The 10,881-nt window shown below is 34.2% G+C and overlaps 1 protein-coding gene across 1 annotated transcript in view; it reads right to left on the bottom strand.

The window, feature by feature from the left end:
- Window positions 1–5,230: 5,230 nt before the first annotated feature.
- Window positions 5,231–10,881, bottom strand: part of LOC128997918 (ribonuclease 3) — an 83,925-nt gene continuing 78,274 nt past the window's right edge. Inside the window, exon 21 of the mRNA XM_054423750.1 lies at window positions 5,231–9,045. Coding sequence (XP_054279725.1) covers window positions 7,985–9,045 — 1,061 coding nt within the window. The 3' untranslated portion in view covers window positions 5,231–7,984. The remainder of the gene's footprint in view (window positions 9,046–10,881) is intronic.

The raw sequence follows: 10,881 nt of genomic DNA, 5'->3' as shown, positions 1-10,881 counted from the left end.
TATTTTAGTAACCACAACCACATGTGCATGTCAGTCCTTTTTCTTAATTCAATTCTTTCAATAAATTATTTGAATAATATTTTTTTAATAATTAACTTTAAAATTACTTTACATAATAAGTTATACTTGTGTACCTGTTGCTTAAATTCGAGCAATAGTTATTTTAAAACAAATAACAGTCACAATTTCCAATTATTTTAAAAGAGTCAAATCAAACATAATGCAAATACTCACGATGTACCTACATAACAGTTTGAATCAATATTCTTCTAAATATCTTATCATTTTTCAAAAGCTGATCTTTTTTTGTATTTTCTACACATGTTTACCACTCATGGATTATAAATAAAAAAAAAAAACATAATTTCTATTACTATTCTACTTGGTGGTCGTGGTGTTCTATGACTTTCCTATGTTTCCATAGTTTGAAAATCGGCTCTTTCAATGATTGCTCAAGAAATGCAGCAGAGTGTTAATTCAGTTTTCTTTTTAGTATATTAAATTGTCCAGGCTTTTTAGCAAATGTTTCCTTAAATTGCAGCTAAAATATTAACAGCAATTAAATTATCCAGCTGTTCATAATTTAAACAAATGTGTTCTTCATAAGGATAACATGGGAACTTTAAAATCCACTGGAACAGAGCCCAAGGGACTTTTTCACAAATGTAAGGTCAGATTGCAAATCTACACACCTAGAGAAACATTTTGGTACGTGGGGTTAAATCTTAAAACAAAATAAAAGCCTTATTGTTTACAATGTTTCATGTAGTGTATAATTAATATAGATAGAATGATTGCTTTGAATAATCCATCTATAATTTGATAGAGCCTGTAATAATTATGGTACAGGTTAAGGAGGAATAAGCTTTAAAATTATAAGATTGATAATCAACAATATTTAAACACAGAAGTAAATCATTTATGAATAAAAGACTAAGGGTAAGCAATAGAGATGGTACATTCAACCTAGTGAATTTCACTTCTAAAAATGTCTCTTGCTTAGCCTAAGTTATAACATAGACAAAAAGAATTAAATATAGACTGTCAGCCGTGCTGTGGTTACCATAGGTTCCGGCGCACACCGCTGTAGTTTACGTAGCGTGTACACCGTAACTACATGGCGCTCCAAGCGGTGTGCGCCAGAAGCTATGGTAACCGCAGCACAGCTGACAGTCTATATTTAATTATTTTTGTCTATGGTTGTAATTAGTAGGTACATTCATTATGACTTCTGTCTCCGAGGCTCTGAATTGTAATGCTAGGATTAGTAAGGGATTCTTACAACCTACCTACACATGGGGCTACCTGCCTAGACAACATATTCACTAACATCGGGCCAGAGAATATCTACTGTCAAGCAATTCCACTTCTCGGATCATGATGGACTATCTTTACATTTTGTCTGTGACAGTTACTCAGTATCTTCTCTTACTCTAACATCCATGTATAAAAGGTCTTTCTCAAAGCTCAAAGCTCAAAGCCAAGTAGTTAGCGTCTCGGACTTCGGTGTGGGAGGGACCGTTTCAATCCCCTGCACATCCACTAAACATTTAATCTCTCGTAACTTCTCTTGTGAAATGCCACTGGCGTAGAAAAAAAAAGAAAAAAAGCAAAATTGTGATATTTTTAAAACTAGACTCCAAAATATTGACTGGGAACTTGAACTAAACATTCCAACTGGAACCTACTTACCCCAGCCTCCAGGTAAAGCTTTTGCATTACTTAATAGTACTCTTTTCCATGAAATAGATATTTGCTTTCCTCTGAACAAGTGTAATACAAAATAAAATCGTAATGTAAAGTCAAATAAAAGCTGGTACACTGCCAACCTTAGTGTTCTCAAGGAACAAAATGATGTAGCCTATGACAAACTTAAAACTTATTTTTCACCTTTTATAAATATTGACTATTGTAACTTGAAGAAAGAGTATAAGAAAGCTGTAAAAAATGCAAAACTTGTCTATAATGCTATAAAAGTGTAAAACAGCCTATTTATTTATTAAAAAGAACTGTCAATCTAACTTCTCCTCGGTAAATATACCTATAGAGTATAGATCTAGACGTTTTTAGCAAATCCCTGATTGACTCTGTCGACAAAGTTAGATTTGAAATTAAGCGCCCCAATGTTAATTTCAAAGATTTCTTAAGTACTTTCCCTGCTAGTAATAATAATTTTAACCCAATCACCTAACCTAATTTTTAATCCTAATTTTAACCTAATGTTGACCTAATCATTGTACCTCTCACCTATAGCATTAACACTTGTCTAGAGGGACACTTTCCCAAGTGTCTCAAACGTTCCAACATTTTTCCAAAATTTTAGAAAGGTTATTGGAATAATGTTGGTAGTTATCAGCCCATAAGTCTGGTTCCTGTCTTGGCAAATATTTTTGAGCATGTAATTTATGATTAAATCCATCAGTTTTTTGAATCTAACTCACTTTTTAATCAACATCAGTTTGGTTTCAGGGCTGGTCGCTCTGTACTTGGTCCTTTATTGCTTCTTATTGATGTGAATGATCTACCTTGTAACTTAAATGGAAATCATTTTCAATATGCAGATGACACCACCATGTTTAATATTGGTAGAGATATCTCTGACCTTAAAAATTCTGTTCTTCATGGAATTGATAGGGCCACAAAATAGTTTGCTACCAACAGCTTTCTTTTAAATAAGGACAAAACCTTAGACCAAATTTTTAGTCTTAGGGAACTTCTAGATACTATGGTGTCTAGAATTCATGTAAAATTTCTTGGTGATACATTGGATCAAAATTTGTCTTGGGAGCCTCGTATAAACCAACTTTGTACTAGGCTGAGTCGATTAAAGTGCTTTTTTAGAAAATGAAGCTATGTAATACCGTTAGATTGTCTGAAATGTTTACTATGGCCTCTTCCAATCAGCAGTAAGTATGGAATAATTTTTTGGGGGAATATTCCACATGTAAAAAAGGTTTGGGTATTTCAGAAAATGATTCTAAGAATAATGGCCAAAGTTGAACACCATAAACCAATCTTTATTGAATTTAATATTCTCACTGTTGTTAACTTTTATATTGTTAATGTTAACTATTTTTAAAATTTTAATGCTTTTAACTTCTGTAAAGATGTCCACCAGCACAATACCCGTTTCAGACATAAACTTAACATTCCCTATGTTAGACTGGAGAAATCCAAGAAAAGCTATGAAATAGTTTACATGAAATGTATTAATAAGATTCCTACATTTATGTTTTCTCTCCTATATAATTCTTTTAAACAAAAAGTCTTCCAATGGCTAATCCTTTTTACGAACTCAAATACTTTTTAGACCTTCCTTCATCAAAGTTATGTTTTTAGTGGTCTTTGTCTAACTATTGTGCCTTGTAGTACAACCTGTCAAATTTTGTAATGTTTTGCTAACTTTCATACGGTTGTTTTTACTTATCGATAGTGATAGTGATAAACTCTGTGATATTAGTTTAAGACCTACTTATTAACTTAAAATGCTATTTTTTTCCTTCGTAGACTTCAAAGTACACTTTGTAACATAATTCTCAATTTGACAACTGCTCTGCATGAAAATGTTTGACTCTTCCAATACATTTGTAATATGTCTACTGGAAATAAACATGTCATGTAGTATAAAAATCTAGTACAAATCATCTTAGCTGTTGAGATTTTTCAGTTGAGGCCGAGGTGCTACTCATTATTCCTTTGAGGCTGGACAATACTAATGGCCAGTAATGCTACAAAATAATAATAATAAACCGCAGTAATGGGTTACAGACTCTCACTTCATTTTTCACATCATAACCTAGTTAGCTTGTGGTTGTGGGTAAATTTGTTGCCACGGTATAAGGTAAAAAGAAGAGGCAGACACCAGGATCTGAACCCATGACATTGCTACCTTGGCCCTCAAGTCCGTGATGCTACCGACTGACCAATATACAGGGTGACACAAAGAAACCGGACGTTTTTTAAACAGCTGTTCCATTGTTGTAACACGTGGTAGGAAGATTGAGGGTATGTCATTACCTTCAGTGAGGCTTGACATTTTTGTTGAAATGGCTCTTTGGACTCTAATCACGTTTTCGCATAAAATACTTTGGTCCAAAATGGTGAATCCGTCGTCAAATCCAGCGGGAATATAGTCGACATTTTAATACTGAACGCCATGGAACCGTTCCAAGCCAAAATACACTATTAAGATGGGTTTCAAGGTCCCGAAAAACTAGGAATATAACAAGAAAGAAACCACCAGGCCTTGTTAGAACTTCGAGAACACACGAGAACATCGACAGAGTGAGAGCAGTATTGAATGAAAATTTCCTAACAAAGGTTTTTTTTCGCTTTGGTGGCATAGCGTGGCTGCCAAGGTCACCTGACTTGTCCACTGGTGATTACTTGCTTTGGGGGTTTCTTAAGGAGCGTGTTTGTGCTCACAAACCACGCACTCTAGAGGATTTGAAGTTGGCAATCACAGAAGATACAATATGGCATTGAACAATACCTGCTGACCCGAGTTTCAGACCAGAATGAACATTTGTAGAGAAGTACATGGCCGCCGTATGCATGACGTCATTTTCAAAAAATGGCTGTTTTGTAACAAATGGCAAATGCTTACCTCACTATGTACAGTATTAAAACCATTTTATTCCATTTAACTACTATGTACTACCATCAGTATCTAAAAAACATCCGGTTCCTTTGTGTCACCCTGTATATTAGTTTTTAAAATATATATATTAGTTTATTATGACAATGTAAAGTCAGTATAATGTACTTTGTACGGCCGATGTTGGGCAGGCGCTCACCATAGCCACTGTTGCATGAGACAGAGACAGGTCATGATGACTAAATGACTCTTGTTCAATAAGATTAATATTGTAGATGTTCAAATGACTACTAGCATATTTGTAACTTATATGATAGTAGGATAAATTTTACAGAACTAAAAGCTCTTTAACAGTCTATTTGGCTGAGGTCATCAAGACAACATCCAGGCTGTTAATAACAGTTAAAAAATATATATTTATGTTCGAAGTACCTACATAATTTGAGTACTAAAATTTTGAATGATTTAAGTAGACAAATTGTTTAAATAAGAATACAGATGGTTGTATTCTCTATATTTTGCAGCCTAGTCTGTGTATCTTCAATATTCAAACACACAAAATAACAAACAGAATTCTGAAGTAGAACCTTGCATAACACTTGGTTAGAGGTTACTCAGAAAAGAATACAGAAATGTAACAAAATTATTTTATTGGTAAAAAACATTGAATAAATGCTGTCTTAAATATCTAACCTTGAAATAACAATCATTGTTTTATAACTAGAACTTTGGATATAAAATCACTTCAACTCAATTGAGATCACTCGATCCACTTAAAATTTGGTGATTGGATGGATTATATTGTAAGACTTAATACTTGCGTCATCAGTTCAAAATATTTTATGGTACAACACTTTTCGACGCTACTCATTTATCACAAAAAACATTTGGTAGAAAAATCTTCACTAGTGCTTGGCTGAAGATGACACAGTAGTATCGAAACATGTACTGAGACTCACTATAAAATATTTTGAGCTCACGATGTAAGTAATAAGACTTAAAATAGTTATCTCCAGCTCAGGGGCATAACAGTGAATTTAAAAGCGAAACATCTTATTGAAATGTAGGTAGTATTTCATAGTTACCATCTTGAAATCAGCTGTTTGATTCTATTGTATGTCAAATTCAATTGGTTAATTAGATTCATGTGATGTAATGAATAATAATAAATTGAATTAATAGTTTATCGAGGTTTAACAATGCATTGTGTAAATCATACTAACATACTGCATTATGTAAATTGCACTAAGAGAATGGTTTTAGTCAGTGGTTAAATAAATACTAAATGTTTAATATTTATTTAACCACTGACGGAATGAAAAGAAGACTTCTCGTGTTTAGTGTAATAAGACCATAGTTTATTGTACCACTATGCACCTCAAGATGGGGCTATCTACAAAATGGCTGTAATGCAGTATTGCCCCCTGATTGCGTAGACGGTAAGAAAAAATATATATAATTGAATTTATTATTCAAAACATACCGCTGTATTATGTAAATTATGTCATGTATTAAAAAAATTATGTTAACTGCAAATGTTATTATGTAAAACAAACGAACATACTGTATTGTGAATCTGATTAAGTACTTTTGTTTATTAAATAAAAAGATAAATAAAATAAATAATTCTTTGTCACATCTTTAAGGCTTAGATAAAAATAGCTACCTCCCTATAGGGAAATTCGCGAAGACAGATGGCATTTTCAGGATTATAACTAAACTAAAATATACAATAATATGCTAATTCACGTCAAGTGTTTATCAATACAGCACCAAAAATATTGCATTATCATCAGACATACTGTAAAACCTATTATGTATTTTGTGTTTATTAACTAAACAGTTTATTATGTAATCCATACCGGCATACTGGATGATGTAAATAATAATACAGGGTGGGGCAGCAAAACTTCCGTTTTTTTTTATGTACGCCTGTATGTAATATGTAAATAATATTATGTGTTATGTATTCAGTGTTAATATAAAAATATGTGAATAATGAAAGTGTCAACCTAAAAAAACTTCGTAGGTGATCTCAAAAGAGTGAACATAACGAACAAAATAAGCATGACTTCACCATAATGTACTAACAGCAGTTCTAAATGTGATAATACCAGAAAAGTTGTAAATGGAAAAATCATACAAGTCTGAAAGTTCTGTTAAACTACTGGGAATTCAAATAAATAAGAAAAAATGGGAAGAACGTGTACAACATTTGTGTTGGAAACTGGCCAGGATAAATCTGTCCCTCATAATGCAGTAGACTCTCAGTAATTTGGCAGATATAGGACATGATATGATACTGACGTATAAGTGAAAATGCCGGGGATTACTATAATGTCAATATAAACAATTAAAATTAACAAAACACGTCTGCAAAGATCGCACCATCGGAAACCGCATCTCTGACAATCCTGTAGACATTATTATCGTCTCCTGCGGTCATGGAAACCGCTATTGACATGTTCACACATGACGATGGCGTTTCCATGACCACAGGAGACGATAATAATGTCTACAGGATTGTGAGAGATGCTCATAATTTTGCCACAATTGAATCTGACGGCTATGAAATTTACCTAACAGCGGGAGACAGTAATAATGTCTTAACGGCCGCGGGAGCTGATCAGAATTTTGCTGTGGTTGCGGATAATGTCCACACAACCGTAGGAGATGTTAATGAATTTGCCGCAGTCACGCAAGTCAACCTTGACATTTTTGTAACCACGGGAGAAGATGATTATGTCTACAAGGCTGCGGGAGATAATCAGAATCTTGCCTCGATCGTGGAAGACCACACCTGTCAAAAGACACCAGATTACTGGAGTGTCTGAGTGAAATAGCGCCGGATTATAGAGGGTCTACTGCATTTAGTTTTGCAAAAAGATTTTTATTTAATAACACAATGTCAAATGCATTCTTTGTATATCCCTAAAGACTAATAAAAGTCTGTAATCTTTAATCTAGAACTTGTTATAAGGCAGTCAGTCGCAATCCTATAAATACTAAAAAAGTCATGTAAAACTAAAGTAAACAATGATATCAAATTGTTACAACACATCGCCATAGCAAATTATCTGCAATTGTGTCTCGTACATAAACAGATTTCTAACAAAATACTTCATCAAAAAGTAAAACTTTTAACTCACAACTCTTCTCACATTAAGTAGGAACATATGACAACTTATAAAAACATATGGTAATAATTATTTTACGCAAACAAAATGCTACAAAAACTGTACAAAATTTACATATTATATGACCTAAGGCAAGGTTTGACTATATCTTACATAGTAAAATTATGGCACAGTTAGAAATATGTAAATAGAGCAACTGATACAAAATTGTTCAATTGACTCTTTAAAGCTGCTCTTAAGTATGATCTTTTCATTTTCCATACATTATATCAAACAACCATGAAGTTGAATTTTGAGCTTTTCTTGTCTCTATGCCAGGGGAAGATCTTTTTCCCAGCAAAAAGTCTGACATATTCTTTTTTAAATCCTTTTTATCTGAATACTGATTTCTTGGAGGGCTACGAGGAGAACGAGACCTGCTCCTGTAGTTAATGCTCCTGGAAGGGATCTTCGGAGATCTGTGTCTACGAGGGACTGGACTTCTCCTTCCACGAGTTGAATATGAAACGCTCCTGGGTGACTTTGATTTGCTCCTTCTAGAGCGATTACTTGTCAAGTTCTTGTTTCTGGATTCGGTTTCCTTAGAAATACTTCTAAGTTTTCTCCTGTGCACATCTCGGCCAACAGGAGATCTACTTCTTCTTGATTTTCTTGATACATGTGTATCAACCACCGTCCTATAATTTCTTGTGGACGTCGCCACAACCGGCATAGGGTTTGATTTTAAACGCCCATTTATTGGGGACGATCTTCCTACTCCTGATCTGTCCTTATCTTCAAGTTTCTTTTGCTTTGGTCTAGGTATTGGCGAGGGTGATTTTTTTCTTTTTCCACCCTCTTGTGATCTTTTTCTCGGTAGTCTTGAAGCACTGGTATCTGTTGCTTTTGGGCTGACTTTACTGGTAGAAGGTTTACATGATACAGGTTCTTCTTTTTTTTCTTCTTTCTCAGAACTCATCTTCGGACTCGGTGATTTATTTCTACTTCTGTATGCCAGGGGTGGTGTCCTGGATCGAATTGTTTTAGAGAACACATCACCCTTGGTGTCTTTAGCCACTTTACTGGTAGAAGGTTTACATATCACAGGTTCTTCTTTTTTTTCTTCTTTCTCAGAACTCATCTTCGGACTCGGTGATTTATTTCTGCTTCTGTATGCCAGGGGTGGTGTCCTGGATCGAATTGTTTTAGAGAACACATCACCCTTGGTGTCTTTAGTGGATAATGGAGATGTCTTTGTATTGCCCCCCTGCTTCTGATGATTCATTGTCTTAGATATGACCCGTCTCTGATGATCGAGCTGGGGAAATAACCCTGTAACAATTCAAGTCAATATGATTAGGGCACCAACATTAGTTATTTATTTATTGATACTTCCCAAAGAATGAAATTTTATTTCCATCAATTTTTGAATTAAAACAATTTTAAGAACAAACATTTGTAAACACTGTAAGCAGCGTCAGATATAGGAGGGGGGGCAAACTGGTAAGGATTTTTTTATAATTATTTTTAAGCGTAGCTTGCAAATAAAAATGAGTTAAATCTAAATTTTGAAAGATAAAATTTTATATTCCGGTTTATTGAATATGAAACCACTTTTTTAACCATTTGGTCAAAAATGAGGTAACAGATTTTGGAACAGGTCCGTGAGTGTAAACAAACCCTGCGCTCTCAATATTCTAGGTTTGATGGATGTTGTGCATGCTGTAGAATTTCATTCTTATAGCTTAGTTATGATATGTAGATTTTACGTGATAATTTGTGTACTACGTCTCTGAATGTAAGTACTGTAATTTAGGTTACACATCTCATTGATTTCTGTTTTACAAATGGGCAATAGGTATTATGTTCTGTTAAGCAAATCCAATTCAAACCTAACAAAGATAGTATAGGCTAAGAACCTACATAAACATTAGTTTGAATGTTTGAATTTGAAATTGGTTGTTGCTCAATTACACCATTTTCCGACAAGTTCCAAATACATGATCTGACACAAATGAAGAGTGTGGAAGAACTAAGTAGGCTAACCCAATCTACGATGGTAGTTGACGAACTATCTTCGTAATATGGTGGTTGGCCTTGGGGCCAGTCTCAATGTTTTATAGCCACAAATAAATTAAATGGTGTTTCTAAGGTATGATAGCCTATACAATAAAGAGTTATAATAATTAGAAGGATGCTATAAGTAGGCTGAAGTAAGGAGTCAACGTATTATGGGGCAGGTCATGTCCTAAGACGAGATGTAGACTCCACCATCAGTAATGTCTAGAGGAACAGCCCAGAACGCAGAAGGCCTTCAGGCAGGTCGAAACTCAGATGGAGGGACCAAGTACACCAGGACCTAAGGAGGCTGGGATGAAATGAAGAACAGGCCCAGGACATAAAAGGCTGAAGGCAGTGTGTAGGCAAGGCTTAGTACCATTTGTGATACTAATGGCCAGTAGTAAGTAAGTAATAATTATAAGGTTCAAGTTAGAGCATCAAGTTTGCATCAAGTTAGAGTATGATGCATCAGCAAAAGGACATTTCAAAAAATCTAAATATTTTACCTGTTTACGGGCAATTTATTATTGAAACTACTCTTATTGCAAAGAATTGTTCAACTGGGCTCATTTGTATAGTCTAAGAAAGAGAAATGAGGTTATCCTGCCACATACATTAAGTTTTTTTTTAAAAGAAACCAACCTACATAGGATATAATTTTCTTAAATACATTCCAGAAAACATAAGAGAAAATAATTTAAAAAAGTTCAGGAAATTGCTGAAACTAGAATATTTGAATATTTGATACAACTGGCCCCTTACTCCATAGAAGAATTTTCCACCTCCCAACCTACTGTAGATATAAACATTTTTGTCATTACTTTTCATTTTTGCTTAGTAAATTGTAAAAAGTAGGTTTTAATTAGTTTTAGTATTGTATTATATATGACGCTATTTACTGTACAGACTATGTACAAAAAATGAATAAAGAACTATTACTATGACTAAGACTAAGGGAAAGACGTGGTCAAATTGTGTAATGTGAATACAGTAGACTCCCTCTAGTTCGGCCACCTCGGGACCGGACCACTGGCCGAACTACAAAACGGCCGGACTAACCGGATGTAGTGCATTTTACATAATCAAAATACAAATCATAGTATTGCG

This window comes from Macrosteles quadrilineatus, unplaced genomic scaffold (assembly GCF_028750875.1).
Source record: "Macrosteles quadrilineatus isolate MER2022 unplaced genomic scaffold, UCM_ALF_1.0 Scaffold_7__1_contigs__length_78375512, whole genome shotgun sequence".
Taxonomy (NCBI): Eukaryota; Metazoa; Arthropoda; class Insecta; order Hemiptera; family Cicadellidae; genus Macrosteles; species Macrosteles quadrilineatus.
The sequence above is the reverse complement of the archived record's forward strand: the minus strand, read 5'-3'. Positions and strand labels throughout refer to the sequence as shown.